The sequence below is a fragment of the Coffea arabica genome, chromosome 3c, assembly GCF_036785885.1.
Source record: "Coffea arabica cultivar ET-39 chromosome 3c, Coffea Arabica ET-39 HiFi, whole genome shotgun sequence".
Classification (NCBI taxonomy): domain Eukaryota; kingdom Viridiplantae; phylum Streptophyta; class Magnoliopsida; order Gentianales; family Rubiaceae; genus Coffea; species Coffea arabica.
In genome coordinates this window covers 35,349,440-35,370,524 of record NC_092314.1, presented here as the reverse complement: position 1 = coordinate 35,370,524, position 21,085 = coordinate 35,349,440, and the positions used below count along the sequence as shown (strand labels likewise).

The 21,085-nt window shown below is 36.7% G+C and overlaps 4 protein-coding genes across 4 annotated transcripts; 3 read left to right on the top strand and 1 right to left on the bottom strand.

Moving 5' to 3' along the window:
• Nucleotides 1-800: 800 nt before the first annotated feature.
• Nucleotides 801-1,955, top strand: LOC140037924 (uncharacterized). The gene is made up of 2 exons (XM_072083097.1): nucleotides 801-852; nucleotides 1,513-1,955. Exons 1-2 carry the CDS (start codon nucleotides 801-803, stop codon nucleotides 1,953-1,955), a joined length of 495 nt encoding a protein of 164 aa, XP_071939198.1.
• A 1,841-nt stretch (nucleotides 1,956-3,796) lies between these two features.
• LOC113734979 (uncharacterized) lies at nucleotides 3,797-8,819 on the top strand. Its single transcript, XM_027261791.2, has 6 exons — nucleotides 3,797-4,126; nucleotides 5,767-6,212; nucleotides 6,392-6,537; nucleotides 6,847-7,123; nucleotides 7,322-7,594; nucleotides 8,045-8,819. The coding sequence occupies exons 2-6, from the start codon at nucleotides 5,904-5,906 to the stop codon at nucleotides 8,522-8,524; spliced, it is 1,485 nt and encodes a 494-aa protein (XP_027117592.2). The 5' UTR covers nucleotides 3,797-4,126; nucleotides 5,767-5,903; the 3' UTR covers nucleotides 8,525-8,819.
• A 2,495-nt stretch (nucleotides 8,820-11,314) lies between these two features.
• On the top strand, nucleotides 11,315-12,959 carry LOC113734978 (uncharacterized). The gene is made up of 2 exons (XM_027261790.2): nucleotides 11,315-11,793; nucleotides 11,891-12,959. The coding sequence occupies exons 1-2, from the start codon at nucleotides 11,474-11,476 to the stop codon at nucleotides 12,747-12,749; spliced, it is 1,179 nt and encodes a 392-aa protein (XP_027117591.1). The 5' UTR covers nucleotides 11,315-11,473; the 3' UTR covers nucleotides 12,750-12,959.
• Nucleotides 12,960-16,398: 3,439 nt separating this feature from the next.
• On the bottom strand, nucleotides 16,399-20,118 carry LOC113734977 (protein FLX-like 2). The gene is made up of 5 exons (XM_027261789.2): nucleotides 19,982-20,118; nucleotides 18,720-19,297; nucleotides 18,209-18,354; nucleotides 18,014-18,114; nucleotides 16,399-17,411 (listed from the first exon to the last, which is right to left on the bottom strand). The coding sequence occupies exons 2-5, from the start codon at nucleotides 19,277-19,279 to the stop codon at nucleotides 16,845-16,847; spliced, it is 1,374 nt and encodes a 457-aa protein (XP_027117590.1). The 5' UTR covers nucleotides 19,280-19,297; nucleotides 19,982-20,118; the 3' UTR covers nucleotides 16,399-16,844.
• Nucleotides 20,119-21,085: the final 967 nt, after the last annotated feature.

Genomic DNA, 21,085 nt, shown 5'->3' with positions numbered 1-21,085 from the left:
AAATCTCTAACCTTTATGTTAACATTGTATCTGTTAAGAAGAAATTGTGATGTATGATGTAAATAATTATACTAAGATTCAAAATATATGAAAATAATTACCTGACAATAGTGTCGACTACGTCATTACAATGGATACACACCATTTTTGCAAAATGAGATTGACATGGTTGTCCACAATTTTTGCATAACTCATAGAACATATTGTCTATGTTGATACTTTAAATGTAAGCAAGTATCCGAAAATATTTAATCTAAAACAATCCAAAGAATGTATAGATTACAATTATTAATTCGAAACTACATGTAGATACTTGCTCATTACTTAATTAATTGAGAGGAATTGTACTGTAGGTATAACTGCATATTCGGATATCCATATTCTCTTAGTATTTGATATCAATAATGCTTGGGATATTGTAAAACTGCATGACCGCAACCACGTCATTAATTTCTGAGCACATTTATCATTCTCAAACCTGCAAATTTTTCAATTACATAAGGGTATGAAATATTATTAATAATTTAATATTTTGGTATTTGTAAAACTTACCAACTGTGTAGGTATTGAGCAAAATCCAAGTAGTAATTGACATACAATTTGCTTGCTCGAATAGTATAAAGTGATGGTCCTGCATAATGTGCTATATTTATTGATAAACTATAAAATTTAAATAAAATAAAGTGAAAATAAATTGAATTACCTTTATGGGAATCAGTAGTGGCATGACGACCATCTGACACGCGCGGGCTAATAAGGATACCAACAGTAAGTGGAAAGAGATCTTGCTCAATCTTATCATGGAATTGGATTGGAAGAGGTTTAATTGTAGTGGGAAGATGTGTGAGGAGAGTTAGTTGGAATTAACTTCTTGTTTGAGGGAAACTTGGGAGTGTTTAGTTGGAGTTAATTTCTTGTTTGAGGGAAATGTGGAGGTGTAATGTGCCCATAATGTTTTTTACGAACTAAATTAAATGTAAAATACTAGAAAGATAGAGTTGAGAGTGGAAAGGATTGTGAAGGCTTATTGCTAAAAATTCATTCTCAAATTTATATAGATATAGATATTAGAATACCCAACCTCCAATAAAAAATCCAAGGCAAAATAAAGTTCAATAGAATCATATCAAAACAACAAAAAGCTAAAGAAAAATACAAAACCCTAAACCCAAAAGAAACAAGTTATCGACAAGCTTAGATAATTCTGAAGACTATAGACTTACCGCTGCTGTCGTGTACTTGGAAGTCCATAAGTAATTAAAGAAAAATGGAGAGAAGTTGAAAGCTTCAGTTTTCAAAGCAATTTTTTGCTCAACATGTTCCTGGCCATTGAATTTTGAATATAAGGAGTAAACTAGTTTCCTGGAGAATTTGATAAGAGGAGCTTTGGGCTTTGAGATTGGGTTTGAAACTTTTGCAAGAAAGATGGAGGAATAAGAGAGGCAACTATATTCTGGTGCAAATGGGAAGCTCCCAGACCTGGAATTAAATGCTTGAATTGTGATGGATCAGTTCGAGGAGACATAGGGGGTGCAGGCTTCAGCCTTAGAGATGAGAATGGTGACATCTTAGCAGCTGGGGCTATTGGATTAGGCGTTGACTCAATATTAATCCACAAGTTGGAAGCCATTAAAGAAGCATTGGTGTTTGCTAAACTCAAAGGATGGGAACGTATTAAGGTTCGCATTGATTCAAAGCTTGCTGCAGATATCTTAAATAGCAAAATTGACTGTCCTTGGAAGGCTCTAGTTGTATATTCTGATATAAAGGATTTAATCTCATATTTCAAGGAGCTGACTATATTTTTTGTATATCGCCAATGTAATCAAACTGCTGACTTTGTGGCTAATTATTTCAAAAGGGTTGATAAAGTTATTTTTGAATCAAATTTTCCCCTTGATCTTCTTAGAATTGTAGAGGAAGATAAGAGGGGAAAATTGACAGTTAGGGTGTAAATTCTTATTTTGTTATATAAAGCTCGCCAATTTTCAAAAAAAAAAAAAAAAAAGAGAGGCAACTGATGAGATGTGAGAGAGAAGAGAGATGGGAGAATGGAGAGACCAGAGAAAAGAGAGAGAAAAGATATTATTTTGGAATTTTTTTTGGTGATAGTTAAGCAAAAGTGTCCAATTTGGTCGGGAATCGGGAATACGCACTTTTAGATCTTGCATTATCATTAGATTGATTATTTATAGTAGTGTATCAAACGCTAACAGTGACTATCATTAATGAGTATTCCCATTAAAATCCCCCCTATTCCCCCAACCAAAGGACTGGTAAGAAGGCTTACTATATTTAACTCCAAAATAAACTCTAAAATATGACCAAATTATGGCACCCTTTGTCAATGACAAGTCCTCAACTTAAGTAATGGATATGATAAATTGACAAAAATGCAAATGGTTTCAAAAATTTAATGTGGATAAAAAAACCTTTTAAAAAAGACAAATTTTTGGCTTAAAAGATTAAAAAAAATGCTAGTTAAGGAAAGAGGAAAGTACCATAACCAAACGTAAATAATTTGGAATAAAAATGTTTAAGAACAACAATATGAATATAAATGTTGAAAGACATAAAACAACCACTGGGAGAAAAAACGAAAAGAAAAACAACAACCATATGGGGAAATAAAGAAATTCAAAAAAAAAATAATAACAATTTAGATATAAGGTATTGAAAAAAAATTCTTGTAAAAAATTTCCCCTAATTGTTATAAAACAACTTCCATAAGGATGAGTTGGGTGTCAAAGAGAGATAACTCGGATCTTACACTTACATTTACGGGTGGGCAAAATTATCCGTTAATCCGAAAATTCGTCATATCCGATCCGAAAATTAGGATACCCGATTTGTATTATTTGATCGAGTCAAAAAAGGGTCAAGTATCTGCTAAGATGCGGGGCGGGTTAGGATCATATAATTTAAAACCCGCGAGTACCCGACCCATCAACATATATATTTTTATATTTTTTATTTTTATACACATACTATAAAATAATAATTTCGAACTAAATAAGTAATTTCATCGGACAAATTGCATTACAAATATGAGAGACTATAGTTTATTTATAAGACTTATTTGTAGAGGTCATAATCTTATGTTTTGTAGAAAAGAATTTAATTAATGTAGAACATATATTTTAAAAAATATGCTACTTATTTCAATTTTTTATTGATTTTGAATTCTTTTAATTTTTTTCCTTTATCTTATATTCTCTTCGCATGCTTGTTTCTTGGTGGGAGATTTTTTTTGAGAAAAAATTTTTATTCAATTTTAGATAAAGGTGTAAAATATAAAAATAAATTAGTATAAATCATTTTTAAAAAAATTAAATAATAAATGGGGTAGGGCGGCTACGCATTGACTCTTAGCGGGTACCTTATAATCGGGTACCCGTTGATATGCGAGGAGGGTAAAGGTTAGAAAATGACTGACCCGCAAAGAGTGGGTTGGATCAGCCAAATGGTAAATAGGATGGGTATCCGATCTACGCCCACCCCTACTTATATCTACTTAAAAAAAATTCAGTTCAGACTTCCCTGATGTTGTTACTTATCACTTCGTACATATGATGAAAATTTTTTTTGATCCAAAGAATACAGAAAAATATAAGAAAGTTTAATTATTTTCCTGACAAAAAGATTTACTTCTTACATATGATGAAAATTATTTTTGATCCAGGAAAATGTAAGAAAGGTTTAAGTATTTTCCTGGACAAAAAGATTTTCATAAGGAAAACCTTTTATATCGAACCAAACCAACAAAAAGTTTATATTTTTCTTTCCAACCCCATATTTTCCTTTTCTCCTTACCATCTCCGTCTCCACCTCCGCCTCCGCCTTCGCCGCCCCCTCCCCCATTTGCGGTTGCTAACTTGGCCGCTTCTTTGCTATTCTCGTCAACCACCACACCTGCACAAATAAGCCTTCGTTCTCTTTGCTAGGACAAAAAATAAGAAATCAGATAATCGTGCTCTTTCCTTTTTCTTCTTTCCTCTGAAACCCATCCCCATGCTTCTCCGTACTGACTAGATACTCAGGTTGGGCGTGCCAAGGAGTAGAGGAGGCAAAGGTCGCTGCCATCGCCTCACTGGAGTTCCGCCACTACAGCAGAAATCATCACTCTGTAAAGTTTCCCGCACTCTTGTACTTTTTTCTCCCTTTATTGTATTGTTTTCTTCTTTGTCTGCAATCATGTCAGTTATGCTATACTTTCATCTTGTTAATCGATTTTAAGTGGCTGGAATTGATCATAGGTTTGAGTAGATTTTTAGATTGAAAATTCGGGCTCAAGCTGTACAAGGGATTGATAAAAAGGAAAGTATCAAACTTTTCATGCTCACTACCTGTTTGTAAGTGCGAGTGCCCGTGAGATTGTGAGAAAGCTAACAGAGAGATGAGGGTGATTGGAGTTGAGGGAAATTGTGTTGGTTTTTGCTATTTTGTCACTTTTTCACTAATTTTTCCACTTTTTCTTTCTGAATTTTAATTTGGGTATATTGTGTGGAATCTGTGTGGGAGAGGGTGGAAGTCCGAACTGACCAGAGTTGAGAACCAATCGGAGAAAAGAAGAATGACAAATAGCAGCTGTGGCATTTTGGTACAGTGAAGAAAAACGAAATAAAACAAAATGCAACTTTAGCCCATTGTCTTTCCTAGTTTTCTGTTTTGACTTCTCTTGGTTTCTTTCAGATTGACTCCTTAGCTTTGTGTTAGATGCTTCTAGTTAGGTCCATACTCCTAGACAAGTCAATTATTAGTTTTGTTAGCCTTTCAATTTGTCAAATTAAGTATAATTCAGCTTTAGTTAAGTCTTAATTAGTTGTTTCTTTTTGTACTCATTGTCATGTGATTCCTTGCTAGAGCCTAATATAATTCTACTGTTGTGTTATTCTTTCTTTCTCTAAATTTGTTTTTTATTTTCGTTGTTGTGGAATGGTCATGTGTGCTAGGAATGGTCCATTGTAAACTTGAAATTACAAGTTTTGATACTTTGATCATCCATTTAGGCATTAAGCAAGCTACGCTTTGGTACTCTTTTTTTTTTTGTTTTTTTAATTTGGTGATGCTCGAGCTTCTAAATATCAGTGCAGATGTTAAATTTTCAAGTTTAAACTTTGGTTGTCCATTATAATTCTTGTGGTTTCCTGCTTGTAAAGTTCCATGGCTGTCCATTATGATTCTTGTAGCTTTATTTATTATTATTTTTTTGGGTTCTAGTGGTTACTGAAAGTTTAACGGGGGCATGAATTCCCTATTTGAAGTATTGCATCACCATGTAGAAGTATTTATCGTGGAAAAGGTAAATAGCGTTTGTGGTAGAAAGTGCTGTCAGCTTTCTGCTGTTTGTTATAGTTACAGCTTCAACGATGGCGTTATTACCATCCAATTCTGGTGGATGAACTGCATTTCTTTGGCGGTTGAAGTTGCATATAATTATAGTATTTGTTTGAGCACCTGAACATTTGCTTTTATGGTTGATGTATTCTTCCTGCTTGAGTTATTATTGGATTTCATGAGTTATCTTGATTGTTGATAATTTAATACATGTTAATTTGTGATTCTGAGACTTAAACTTATTTGGTTCTTTTATGCATCAGCTAATATTGCTCCCTTTCATTGAGTATCGCCTGATTGCTAAATTCTTTGTCAAGATTGGAAGTCTTATAAGTAGAATTCATAAAGCGTCAACTCTTGCTATCACTTACATAATTTCAAGTTCAAGTCTTTATCTCTTTGATCTTTAACAGCTGTTGTCTTGGTTAGGAAACTATATGCTATCATCCTCATATCAGTCAAAGCTATCCAAAACATTGGTGCCATCACTTGTTGTGCTATAACTTCTCCACTGATAATCTTAGCAAAGTGCATAGAGGGAAAAGCTTATCACATCCTATAGAAGCATGGTGAATTTGGATCAGCCAAAGAGTAGGGTGGCATTTGTGTTAATTGATGGATTGGGTGATGTATCATTGCCAAAGCTTGGCTACAAAACCCCTTTACAAGCAGCCAAAACACCAAACTTGGACGCCATTGCATCGGCTGGAGTCAATGGCCTGATGGATCCTGTGGAAGTGGGTTTGGCTTGTGGAAGTGATACTGCTCATCTTTCTTTATTGGGCTATGATCCAAGGGTGTATTATCGGGGTCGGGGTGCATTTGAATCAATGGGTGCTGGACTAGCAATGTCACCTGGAGATATTGCTTTTAAAGTATGTGCTTACCTCGTTTCCTATTTTAAAAATGTCTTATTAGTTTGCATGTGATCAATCTATCAGCTATGCAAGGGGTATTCATATTCGACATGACATATGTGGTTTCATCTAAGCTGGTTATCAACTTATCACGTGGTTGCTTCTGAGCTACGTCCTTTTCCAACTTGTATTCTCAGTCAAACTTCGCAACCTTGGATGAGAAAACTGGAATTGTCATTAGCCGGAGGGCTGATAGGCACTTTGAAGAGGAAGGACCTATTCTATGTGCAGCGCTGGATGGAATGAAACTGCCATCTTTTCCCCAGTATGAAGTTAGAGTCAGGTCGAGTGCTTTTACTTGCATTTCTTTTCCATGCAACATGACATACCTTTTATGAGGTTTCAATTATTTGCTTGTAATTCTCAGATTTTTATCCACGTTTCCAAAAAGAGGTAAATATAGGCATAGTATTAGTTAGTCATGATGTTCCAAAGTTTTTACTGATTGGAATAGGTCCTATAAGATGTTTTTCCAAAATTATTTTCTTATGTTGCCAGCCATCAAGTTGATATTCCTGTCAGTCATAAGAACTTTATGTTGCTTTTTATTTTCTCTGTGAAGATAAGAAGCAATGCAAATCCTCTGCTGCAGATATGCAACGGAGCATAGATGTGGGGTGGTTGTAAAAGGACCAAAGTTAAGCGGCAATATATCAGGGACAGATCCCTTAAAGGACAATCGCTTACTTTTACAAGCTCAAGCTCTTGACAAAACTGATGAGGCAAAGCATACAGCTGAAGTGGTTAATGAGTTGTCCAAGGAAATGTCACGAATCTTGGTTGCACATCCACTAAATGCAAAAAGGGCTGTCGAAGGAAAAAGCATCGCTAACGTTGTTCTCCTACGAGGTTGTGGTATTAGAATTGAGGTATGTCTTGTGAATATAAAGAATTCTCTGGTCGTGTTTCCTTTTGGGTGTATGTTCGTAGAAACTAAACTTGCTCCATCAGCTGGGAAGAAAAATTGGAGAAGTAATTATATTTTATTGCACACCACCTTTCACTTTTTACGATTCAGAGCAATTGTCTGTGAAAGTTTCTGATCTTATTATCATTGCATGGTGCAGGTTCCTCAGTTTGAAAGTCTACAAGGGCTATGGCCATGCATGGTAGCTCCAACCAAAATTATAGCTGGCTTGGGTTTATCCCTCGGTATCGACATTCTAGAAGCTCCAGGAGCTACAGGAGACTATCGAACCCTTTTGACTTCCAAAGCAACTGCCGTAGCTAAGGCCCTCTCAGCTCCATTGCAGTCTTGTCCTAATGTTTTTGTACCTGGGGAGGATGAACACAAACCCGGTCGATCAGGAGGCTACGATTTTGGTTTCCTTCACATCAAGGTGGTTTTTCAATGTGTATGCATTTTCCTTTATTTTCTTTCTGCCTCTTTATCTCCTGCAAAGTTTTAGAAGTTGTAGTGCCCTGCAGTTTGGACATCAGCTAGTTTAGAACCCCAACTTGAATTAAATCTATCTTCATGCAGTATTATAACATATCATGTCAAAGGAAAACATTAGCATTAAACACGAAAACATGAATTTTAATTTCAAGAGATTTACAAGAATATCTGCACATATATTTATAGTTAGAGTGATATCTTTCATGCTAACAGTTAGATTTTGTAGGACCTATTAGTTGGCATATGGTCAAATACGGAATTTATAGAAGGATTACACATATAGAAGATTAGAGCCTTGGCATTTTTTGACATAGTTTGGATGCTTGTGGTGCTCTGAATCACTTGAATAGCTTGCCAAAAACATTGATTTTTAACCTTAATGGATCTATAGGCAATAGATGATGCTGGTCATGATAAAGCAAGCATTTTTAAAGTCAAGGGTTTGGAAGCTGTTGATAGAGCTATTGGGCAGCTGGCTAAGCTTCTCTGGCAGACACAATCAACTGGAAAATTCAAATACTTTCTTTGCGTCACTGGGGACCACTCTACTCCAGTTGAATATGGAGACCACAGTTTTGAACCGGTGCCGTTTACATTGTGTCAACTAGAAGATTTTGTGGGTGCACTTGGTGAGTTTCTTCTTTCAGAAACTTCTCTCGAACCGTTTCCACTACCGGTGATCTGTGCTAGTGAGGACATAATGGATGATCTGGGTAATCAAGAAAGTACCAAAAGCAAACAGGCAAAAGCTTTTTCTGGCGATTCTGTTTGTGTGTTTGATGAGATAGCAGCTGCAAGAGGCTGTCTTGGACGCTTTCCCGGAAGTGAAATGATGGGAATTATAAAAGCATATCTGAAACTCAAGTCATAGGCAGCTTTGCTTGGGACTTGCATCTCTGCTTGTGTCTCTTCTCTTGAAGAGATAAGCTTGAATTAGGTATTCAGAATAAGAGGTGATTGGCTAAGTTGGGTCCCTTAATCTGAATAAGTGGTTTTTGTTTGTTAACCAAGTAAGAGTAGGTCATAAAATAAATATAGACTCATTTATATTTTAATTTTAATTTTAATTTTAATTTTTTTCCCCTGGCTCATGTAATGTGATGTTCTATGAACGGCAGAAGAGTTTTTGTCTTCTGTCAATATGTATAGAAGTAATCTTTGAACTATTGGTGATTTATTTTTGCTTTTGTTTGCTGGAAGTGTCATTCAGTGTCATGAAGGGGTCTCTATTATTTGTTTGGTTTAAATCCATCCTTCATGAAGAATTTATTCGTACTTTTTGGCACAGCCAGTGACGTGTGTCTTTGTATCCATTTTCTTGGATGTATGTTTGTGCAGGGGCACGATGTCTGACTGGTATAACTTATTGATGCGTGATGCTAGTTTCACTCTAGGGATGCTCTTCCTGAACTTTGAAAGGGGCATTCTGTAGATTGATTACATGAGCTGGATAGAAACAGCTCTTGCCAAGCTTAGGGTCCGTTTGTTTCGGGTGAAAATGTTTTCCAGGAAAATATTTTTCTAATTTTCCGTGTTTGGTTGCACAAAAGTTACTGAAAACATTTTCCTATGTAAAATATTTTCACTCATCTTATGGAAAACAACTTCCCTTCCAAATTTACTGAAGTTGTTTTCCGAAATGCATGCATCCCGCCTGTAGTATGTTTCAAACTTACTGAAAACATCTTGTAGTATGTTCTTTTTTTTTTTAGTGTAAACAGGAGGACTCGAACCCAAGATCTCTTCCTTACACTCCCTCCCCCGTACCACCCAATCCAACCCAACCCTCCTCCTAGTATATTCAAAATAAAAAAAAAATCTCATCCTGCTCATCCTATGCTAGTAATTAATTATGTATAATAGGGACATTCTTTTCTAAAAAAACTTCCAGCAGTGAGAGTGCAAGATATATGTCACAATAAGCATTGCATGTGATTGATATTTGACACTAAATGCCCAGCAATTTGTTTATTGCTTAAGGAGATATTTTTTATTCATATATACATTTTTCCAAGATTTTTTAAAGTTAAACAATGAGATAAATTTTCTTATTTTGCATGGGAAGAAGTATGTAGTTATAATGTGTAGAAAATAAAGATAGAGATAAAAGTGAAAATATTTCAAAAGTTAAACAAACACCAGAAAAATGAAGTAAGAAAATATTTTCAATAAGCTACCCAAACACCTGAAAATGACGAAAGAGAAATGATTTTCATGGAAAATTACTTCTACGGAAAATATTTTCCCAAGGAAAACATTTTACTTCCAACCAAACAGACCCTTAATGATTCATTGATGAGGCAGTAAATTTATGGAAGCTAACATAAAGAGAAAGTATCGAGCACCATTTTGGATAGAGTGGATTTGGCACCTTAAAAAGGAGAAAGTACGTAGTTGGTAGTTCCGCTAGAGGTGGAAACGATCAGTCTGCAGAAGCTTAATCTGGTAAATGGCTTTGGGCTCCTTAGCCCTTAATCCTTGCTAGGACAGTCAATAGGATTGGATCAGTCTGAGCTCGGCTCGTTCGGTCCGACAAAAAGCTTGATGAACCCGATCTTTTAGTGAGTTGATTTGAGTTTGAGTCTAAAAATTAGGTTCGAATTAAATATGAGTCGAATTTGAGTCTCATTATGCTCAAATTCAATATAGATCTAGCCCTTTAAGACTTATATATATATAATATTTATATTTTGATATTATGTATAATTATATATTCAAATATATTATTACTAAATACTAAATATATGTAAATTACAAAACACAAAAATACCATCTGAAAACTTTTCTATGAGTTTTTTTGAGAGCCAATATTAATAATGCATAACTGAATCTCTAACTTTTCTTATTAGTTAAGTAAATTTTTGTATTGGCATAATATTGGTTGATTTCTTTTTGATCTAGAAACACAAATCATCAAGTGTGTTTGGATTTAAATCACAAGGCTATAAAAAAGTTTCAACTTTCAAAGACGTATTGGTTTATGACCACATGTTTTATTATTATTATTCATGTATTTTGTACGAATTAAATATAAATATTGTTGAAATTTTTTTTATTTATATACTTTTTAAGAACTATTATTTGTTTATATTTAATTTTAATATTATAGTCTTATAAATGTTAAATTAGTTTTACAATTTAATAGTTATAGTAATTATATTAAGAAAATTAAGGAGTAATAAATGAGTTTGGGCTAATTCGAATAAGACTCGCAATACGAATATTATGTGAATTACGTATGAACTTCAGGTTTATTAACTCGAAATTCAAAAATATTACAAATTAAATAAATTGAGTTCGAACTTATGAAAGTGACTCATTAGGCCGGATTAAGAGGCCTAGTCCTTACTAATTGCTATTGCCTCATGGCCATGGGTCATATTTCTTAATAATCACATCCTGTTTTTGGCTACGATGTACTGATTCAGTATAATGGGTGCCAGACGTCAACTGATTATGGTGAGGGAGTCGGAGTATCAATAAATTGAGCACCGCCTTTAACTTTAGACGCAAGGAAAGTGGGAATTGAGATAACAAAGTTGCTTTTTTAAACTTTTCAATCCATCCTTTACTTTCTTGTCTTAATTCTCAGTGGATTGATCACTTTATTCAATTGGACTTGATATTGACAATTATTAGCAGTAGCAACTAGCTTGCATTCCATGCACTGCTCCGCATACACTATGTGTAAAGCTACATAGTCATTCAGCTTTAATTTGTCACTGTCGCTTGTTGTAATTGCGCAACCTCAATTTTTTAGGAGTTGCAAGTTTGATTCCTGAATCATAAGGACACTGTTGAAGTTGCTAGAAAATCAGCTATGTTTGTCACAAGACCACTCTCCCTCTACCGTAACCATCCAAGTGCCCTCTTAGCCCGTCCCCCTTCGGACTCTCCATGTACAGGGTTCATAGTAGTCAGTGATGAGGAATCAGAAGAAATGGATACCTTTTGTTGGGGCATATGCAAGAGCAACAGAATCAAGAGATTACCCTTTCCTCAAGACAGGATTTTGAACATTGTTCACACATCAGACCATGAGCAGTCAAGAGTTTCGAAGGTCTGGTTCATACCAGTCCCTGATCAACCTTTGTCATCCAATCGCTATTATGTAATCAAAGCAGGAGGCTACCACAAAGGGTATGCATAATTATCTGTTTCATATTTTTAGTATTCATAGGATAGTTACTGCTTATTAATGTTAGTGGGAACTCAAGCTTTGGCTGCTTGTGTGTAGGCAAGCATATACATGTTCCAGAGAGGATGGTATCGAAACATGCTGCTACAACAATGTGAGAGTGGATGCAAAGCCACAGCCTTTTGATCACAGGGACGTGTATCAGCAATTTGAGATTCGCCCATATGGAAATGGTGGATTTTACGCGATTCCGGTTGCTTGTGATGGTTTTCCTCCAAAGTTCCTGAGAAAGAGAGGATGGGAAGTTCACATTTCGCATTCATTCAGACTTCACCTAAGAGAAGCTCAAGGCATCCGCACCACTTCTCTATCAGATGTCCCTGAATTTCATGTTCCGCTACTTCCCAGGCGATCCTCTCCCATTATTATAGGCAAGTGGTACTGCCCTTTTGTATTCGTCAGAGAAAGAGCCAAAGCAAAGGAACAGATGAAAGCTTCTCTGTTCTATGAGTTGACTCTTAAGCAATGGTGGGAACAAATTTATTCGTGTGAAAACCAAGGCGACAGGGGCAATATGGTAGTCGTTGATGCATGCGTAAGAAAGTTTGTTACTTTAGTTTATGGGATGGAGGCAGAGAAACAAGATACCACTAGAAATGATGGTGACGGGTTCATTTGGTTTAGGGCCAAAGCCAGATATGGGAAGAAAGCAACTGTTGGTCTGAGCAGAGTTATATATGAGAAATTAAGATGGGTGCAAGAGAGCAGAGGATGGTTTGATGGAGGAGTGGAAGATGTTAGAGTAGAGGGGGAAAACGAGATTAGAAGTGAGAACGGGTGGAGAAGGTTTGGGTGCTATGTGTTGGTTGAGAGCTTTGTTTTCAGGAGAGTGGATGGAAGCTTGCTGATCAACTTCAATTTCAAGAACAGTCATAGGATTCAATGCAAATGCGAGTGATAGTTTGTGTTTCCGCCTATATAAGGCTGTTTGTTGCTTCGTTTCGCAATTGTGGTTTTATTGTATACCCACCACTCACTACTGTAGCCATCCATGCATATCCCTTCTTAGATTCTTTCTATTATTTTCCATAACCATCTCAGCTGTAGCCAAAGAAACATGAAGAGAAGGCAAATTAATGGCTGCTTGGATAATTAAGCTCTCTTTAAACTTTTTCCTGTCCATAATTGAGTTGAGTATATAGATGAGTTGTCTTGGACGGTTTCCTCCCATGAACTGTAGAAGAATTTTTGTCTTCTGTCAATATGTAGTGATTGATTTTTTCTTGGATAAAAAATAAAAAAGCCCCTGTGATAAATTTAATATACAAAAAAGTCTTCCATGGTTTCAAAATATACATAACAGTATCTCATACTTTGAACTAAATAGTAAAGATGACGGAATCCGTTAAAATGAACGAAAACGGATGAAATGACAAAAATGCTCTAATATAAATAAGCAAAAGACAGTTCAACAAAATTATTTGTTTCATTCTCTAGAGAGAGAGAACTAGGAGTTAAGGGGTAGAACAGGTATATTTATTAAAAATTAGGCATAAAAATTTTTTTTAGGTTCCAATAAGTCATTTCCGTTAATTTTAACAGATTTCATCACATTTACAATTTAGTTCAAAGAGGTGTCATTTTGTACGTTTTGAAACTATGAGGAGCTTTTTTATATATTAGGTTTATCACAGAGGACTTTTTATTTTTTTACCCTTTTTTTCTTTTGTTTGCTGGAGGTGTCATTCAGTATCATGAGGGGGTCTCCATCATTTGTCTGGCGTAATCCGTCCTTCATCAAGAATTTAGTGACATCAAGCCTGGGCACTCAAGCGCAATAAGAATTCCACCACCTGGTTCCACTTGGTCCTCTGAGGTGCTCCTGCAAAGCTGGAAAACATTCTGGGATAATTTCCATATCACCACACTCAAAAAGAAAATCCATGAAAAGATTCCTCATAGCCAAGCACGGCCATTGCTTTGAATTCTCAAACTTTTTAGAGTCTGCCCGCTGATTCAAGTTTTCATGCAATGCTTCAATTTCAGCAACGACCACATTGTTTCCAGAATTAAAGAAGACAAATACCCCTTGCAAAAGAATTGTGCATTGCATTCAGAGTTTCAAGAGGCAACTCTTCAAGTCCATCTAACACTCTAGCAGCAGCAGCAGTTCGATGACCAGTTGGTACTGTAATGTATCCATTGCAAGGATGTGCCGAGGATTATTGAGAAGCATGAAAATCTGATTCAGCCTCATTTCAACGTTATGGTTTTCCTTGTTAAGAAATGCAGGAAGATATTATTATTCTTTCGATTATCTTTTTCATTTTTCCAAATGTTTTCTCAAACTCAATCAAGCCTTCTGTCAGCAAGTCAGCAAGACAATACAATCCGCTGTTTGTCATTTTATCAAAGCAAGGATGATAGATTGTCTGAGAGATAATGTGAATCAAAGGATCGCACATCCTCAATAACTTCCTTCCTGATTCTTTACAAAGTTTTGAACTCCAAAAACCCCTTTTAACAAAGGACCCGACACTGTCATATGTATCTGTAAACCAATTATTACTTAGAGAAGGAAAATCTTATACTAAGTGACATACGATTTAAGCGATAGAAGCAAATTAATGGATAGCCCACCTTCTTGATTTTAAGAATTTTTATATTTGTGTTTATTGCTTACGAATGTTATGATTTAGAATCACTTTCTGTAGGCGAACTCTTAATAAAAATATTAATTAATTGTGAACAAAGAATACTCGTCAAAGTATTCAGTAATTTATATAGAAGGCCAGAAGCCACAACTCCAGGCAAACTAAGAGATTTTACGTCATAATAAGCATAGAAAAACAAGTATATATGTTCCTTCTAACAATTAACATGTTCTTTAGGCTCAATTACATGAAACTCCCTTTTTCTCATAAAAAAAAAAAAAGCAAATTTAAAATTTACCTCCCAGTCCTTTTGATACTTACAAAGGATCCTCTGGTGCTTTCGCTAAAACTGAAAATTTTTACTTTTCTGGTAAAGATAATCAGCCAAAAAACAAACTCAGTAACACATTAATTTGGCCCCCGCGTGAATGGTCTAGCGGTAGCACCTCCCATTGGTGATCACTTGGCCCCACGATCGAGTCTATGCTCTACTGGATTCCTCAGCGCACTTATCGTGCTTGCGTAAGGTTTGACCCGGACACTCCTGTGTCGACAAAAAAAAAATTACACATTAATTTGGAATTAAAAATATGCCCTTCAAAAGAATTTACACAAGGCTTAAATTTGACCAGAATATTTTTTTAGGGGTTCAAATAAAATAATACAAAAAATGGGCAAACTTAAAACGTCTTTTTCTTTCTTCTACCAAAATGATCAGATCTCCCACATAATTCCACCACCATGTGCAACCATTTCCCGGTGACTTTAAACAAACACATAATCCGCTCTCATTTCAGCTAAGAGAGAACATTTTATTTGCCATCAAAACAATGAGCCTCAGCCAACAACCACAAACAAACCACCAAAAATCCCATAATTCAAGGTTTCAGTTTTGGCATAGACTCCATTATGAGAAAAAGGATTTTATATCAATTAATTCTTCAAATTCCAGTATCAATCCTTGCATCTAACTCTTAAGCGATGCATCATCACATTTCTTTCCGTTTCTTTTCTGTTTCCACTTGTCAAAACTCTCAACCAAAAGAAAATCGTCCATTTCCCACCCATTCTCTTCTTTTCCTTCTTCTTTTTTAATCCATTTTCTTTCATCCAAACAGATTGTTAGACTAGTAAAGAGCACACAGTTCCAAACTAGATCAATTCAAGAAGCAATAGCTTAAAATTTAGTTTTCTACAAATAATTTATCATACAAAACTTTAGTATTGATAATTGCATGGATTTCAAGTCTCTTCAGATTTTTGAAAAAGAAGATAGCGTACTAAATATCTCTGGCCTATACTAACTGCAAAAGTTTCAATTACCATTAACAAACTTTTAGAAAACATTGCAAATTGACACAATTTCTTTCAAGCTCATTCCCTAAATTAACAAATTACCTCTCTCTTGAAGACATTTTTCATACTTGATCTGGCTGATATTGTTCAATTTAAGAAGCCACGCAAGTTAATAAAAGGTGATATTGTCAAATTTAAATTTAGGCATTAAGAGTTGAAAGTGAAGACTCTTATTACTCCCTTCTCAAGGCTTGAGATGTCAATCTCCTAGCCAAGAAGATAACTAACCGATATCACACCCCACCCCCCCCCCCACCCCCCTCTCTTTTTTTCCGTATGTTGTTATTTCTCCTGTCTTCTTCCATTTCTCTTATGCCCTCTGCATTGTGCGGCCGGTGCTAGCTCATAAAATACACCATGAAGGCAACAAATGGTTTTATCTTGTATAGCTACACGCTTGATAAAGCACTTTCGAGTTATTACTCATGCTCTTATTCACCAGAAAGCGAAATGAACGTTGCCAAGTACCTATAAGTAGTAAGTACTGACAAATTGAAGCAGTAAACCCAGTTCACCAGACCAGAATGCCACATACAGAGAAAGATCAAAATGCAACGGAATGGTAGATTGCACCAGAATAACTTATGCAAATGGTGATACTCTGTGAAGCCGTAAGAACTACTAGTGATTTTCAATGGTTTTCAGTTCTAGTACGCATGCTTTAAGTACAGTATGCTTAGTTTTGCTGCTGACTGCAGTATTCAGAAATCCTAACTTTTAAAAGAGAATAAAATGTCAATTACTACTCAAAAATGGCTCAGCCTGGGAAGCTTTTATCCAGTCACGAAGGTAGCACAAAAGGACCAGGTGCGAGAGAGAGAGTTGAAATCTCCGTTTTCAGGCGATAATTGATCACGCTCCTCTAGAGAAGCATACACCAATTTATCAACAATTAGCTGTTTGCTTGCAGTTTGCTAAACCTTGAGGATAGCTCCAGAACAATTCTTGGACCTCCTCTAAGCACATGGTTCCATGAAAGTAAGTAAAGGTCATGGTTTTCCCTGCCAGAACAAGACCAGGAAAATGTAGATACCTTCTCCAGTTCATCTTCGAACAGCATTTCCACCTCGTGGTGGTGCCTCATATCCCATCCCCACTCCACGAGCAGATGGAGCTGCTGACTCATAAGGTGCATTCCTCACCGGTGCTGCCTGTCCTTGAGACCCTGCAGCTCTTGATGATGAATCGTATCCAACACTTTTTTGGGGATTATAGCCTCCTCTTTGTCCATCATAGCCTGAACCTCTCTGGAAATTGTATGGGGCTGAAGCATTTCCACTGAAAGTGGGGCCATGCCCATCAGAAGCAGTCCTCCGATAAGCTTCATACCCAAGTCCCCTTTGTGCTTCATAACTAGGTACTGCATTTCCTCTCTGTGCATCATATCCAGGGCCACCAACTCCCCTGTGTGCATCATAAGCAGTCCCAGTAGGACCCCTCTGGGTGTCAAAAGTGGGACCTCTTGCTGCATCATAAGCAGCCCTTGTTGCAAGTGGAGCATTTCCAGAGCCAGAGGGAGCTCCAACAGGAGGAGTAGCCCCACCAGTAGCAGCACCAGCAGCATCTGCAGCTGCACCACTGCTTCCATCTCCAGAATGAGGGCCTCTGCCCTGCATTACAGAATACAACCATGTAATCAGGAAACTGTGAAAGCTAAAAGTAGCATCGTGAGATCAAATTCTCTTCAACTCTTTAAAGAAGAGAAAATCAACTTATATTCAGCTATATGGCATCTTTCCCAGGCAACAGATGTCCAAAATTCTAGGACAGCAAACATCTAATACTCCAGAGCCTAAACCCTAAACCTGCCAGCTATAATCACAAAATTAGAAGTATGACATCCTTAACAATACTTGTCTGCTTGTAAGAGTAAGAGTAGCAATCACAACTAAAGAACAGCCAAGTATTTGACATGCCTGCAACACTTGCTTCTAAGCATAGCAATCACACATTACCACTTTGAAATCATCAAGACACAAAAAATCCTCCATAATGAGATGTTTCCATGTATCTAGGAAAACTGATAGGACTAAAAAGCCAGTTATATGATATAAATTTTCAAAATCGCGCAATACTGGCCAAATTCAATTTATTACAGGCAAAGTGAGCATATATTTGCTTAAGTTTAGAAAATATGATGTTTAAAGCATTTTCCAAAAGCAAAGGATGATAAATAGTTACTATTCAAACTATAATTGAAAAAGCTACAAACCTGCAAAACACCATAACCATTGCCATAGGCATTTGGTCCAACTGGGTAATTCCCAGAAGCATCATTCTCACTATATCCCATATTACCACCATAAGTCAGACCTGCATTTGCCAATGCATCATATCTATATGAACCCTCCAGTGTTACAAAAACCAGATTTCTACACGAGAAAAATAGGATATTTAGTTATAATACCAGTTCTCCTGTCAAAATTAGAGGAATTAGCTAAGTCGGCCCTAAGCTTTTCCACCTCTCTGGCCATGGTTAGGTAGTTCTTTTCCATCACCTGAAGAGATTCGAGATGGTCATTATACAGTTTCTTCTCATAGTCATAGGTCGCTCTGCATCAAACGTTCACAAAACATCAGCAGCAGTTAATTCCTAAATTCCAACTAATACTAAATGACAACATTAAGCTACAAAAGCCAAAAAAGTGACAAGCATATTTTAACTGCAACTAATAGGCTAGATCATATATCACTTAGTATAAAAACCCTTCAAGCATTTTTTGATTTGAGAGAGACATGGGGGAGGGGGGGGGGGAAGCGCAAATGAAAAGATCCAATCAAGCGCAGTAATTGGATGTTCAAGCAGATTGACCCTTATTCCAAGGTAGGAATATCAATATCCATCTAGTTTCTTGGCATCTATAAATGCACAAAAGTGCGTTTTTTTGGGTTGGGTGATTGGGGGGTGGGGGAAGAACCTGCAATGTTGATACTCTTGTCTCAGACCATCAAGCTCAGACAGCAGGAAAGGAATCTGCTGTATATCAGAATGAGTCCTCTGAAGATCTTGATTTAGCTGCTGCACATTGGAAATAAGTTCCTGCCTTCCGGCAACCAAGCTCTGAGCTTCAGTTTGAGCTTGATGCAACTCCTTTTTAATCGGTTCTGCAGCTCGGAGTTCAGCCTCCATCCTTGCGATTTTATCCATAAGACCCCTCATCTGCTGTTCCCTCTCAGATTTAATATCCCCTATGTTTGCGTGCAACATTTGCAGCTCATGCTGCGCAGCAGCAAGTTCTTGCCTCAGAGATACATGCGTCGCAGCAAGCCTTTGGTTCTCTGTTGCAAGTTTTTGCATTTCTACATGTTGGGTAGCAAGCTTCTGTTCCATAATTTCCGGTGGAGGCAACATATCAAAAGGAGGGAAACCACCAGGTGGGGGATGAATAACAGGACCAAAGGGGTCCGGATGCCCCATACCAGGGCCGGGAAGTTGCCGCCGCAGATGGGGAGGTGGGATTCGACCTTTGCTTCCCATTTGATATTTCAATTTAACCTGCAGTTTAACACCATAAACACAATCTGACACCCCAATTATGAAATAGTTGTATCAAAGTACATGCGCAAAATTCATTAGAAGCATCAACTAATCCAAGAAATTAGTAGCTCGGCCTATCACTGAAATTTTTCTAAATATTTTTCTAATGTTTCTTTATCATCTTAAGATTTTTCCCCCTCCGACTGCAACCACTTCCACACCTGCAAAATTCTCATGCCCAAGCCTAGAAATTTTTAACGGAGAAACAAAACCTGCCCATTTTTTCAGCTAGCTCCCAAAGCAGAAATCCGATATAAACCACGCCAACCAAAGTAATTTTTTAACATTTTAATGATATGAGAAAATGACGAAAAAAAAAAAAAGACAACATTCTCTGCCAGCACCTGATTCGACACTGCCCAGGAATGAGCAGGAATCTACCAATAGCCAGCCAGTCCACATTCGTCAATTTGATTATTAGGCAGAAAATTATTTACATAAAATAGAAGAAACACTTAACTAGCCCCCAAAAAATTACTCGATACATTTGACAATAAACAATTTGAACTACTCAAATTCGATCGCAAGTCACAAACAATCTCAAGCTAAATTTCACCGGAAATAACGTTCTAAATTCCGAAAAAATATCCGATGCAGAGGGTGCAGTGCTTTTGGTAGAAAACATATAAAAAGGGACATTACCTGGATTTGCTAGTGGCGGGGAAGGGGAGCAGGATGAGATTGAGAGGAAAGAACTTTGTAGGGGGTCGATGGTGGAGGAAGGTAGAAAGGGGCCCAAGCGTGGGGGCACTGGAACGGGTGAGGAGAGACGGGCCGGGGCGGGCTAATAACGCCAAGGGCTTTTTTTTTTTTGTTTGTCTTTAATGCCAAGGGCTTTAAAGTGTTTTACTTAGTCCCGGTCCCAAGATTTAATTACCGCTACAAGCCTACGTATAAAGTACTAGGACACAATCTCACGCGAGGCACGATAGATCGAGGACAAGATACTCAACATCAACTTGAATATTTATCGAGCTAGTTCGATTAGTAGTTTAATCATTAAAAACTGTTCGAGATTGACTTGTCAAATTCGACTTTAAGCTTGAACTCGAGTTTGAAATTCGAGTCTAACTTAACGAGCTCGAATGATGGTGGTGAAGTGGTGGATGGATTGGTGAATTGGTATGAAAGAAAGTGCGACTGCAAGTTGTGGAAAAGGGAAGAGGCAAGAAAAATTAGGATAGCAATAAGAATCCTCGTTTGAGAATTGAAATGACACTAATATCCTTATATTAAGGTGTAATTAGGGTGTAATTATCAGACATGCAATGAAATGACACTAATATCCTTATATTTCGAGTTTGTTAAGTAGTTTGTGAGCCGAGCTGATTCATAAACGAGTACATATAGAACTCGGACTCGACTTATTTACTGAGAAAAATAAACCGAGTCAAACCCTTAACGAGCCTAATCGAGCTCAACTCACGATCTACCCGATTCGATTAACAGCTCTAGGTACTTGTCTGACAAAGGTATCTCTAATAGAAAATTAGACTGATGTTTATTGTAACAATTGTGAGAAATTTAGCTTTCAAATATTTTAAATAGTAAATTTGCTGGGCGTCAAACCTTTTAGTCTAAGTTTACAATGAACTTGTTGTGACAGCTCCATCTCCCCCTATGGCGAATCCAAGAGTTTGGTGGACCGTCAGCCCAACTCTCGCCAAAACTTATGCATTCACTCGAACCAAATCACGGTTTTTAAGCCAAACAATTTTTAAAAATAAGAAAGTACTTGAATAACAA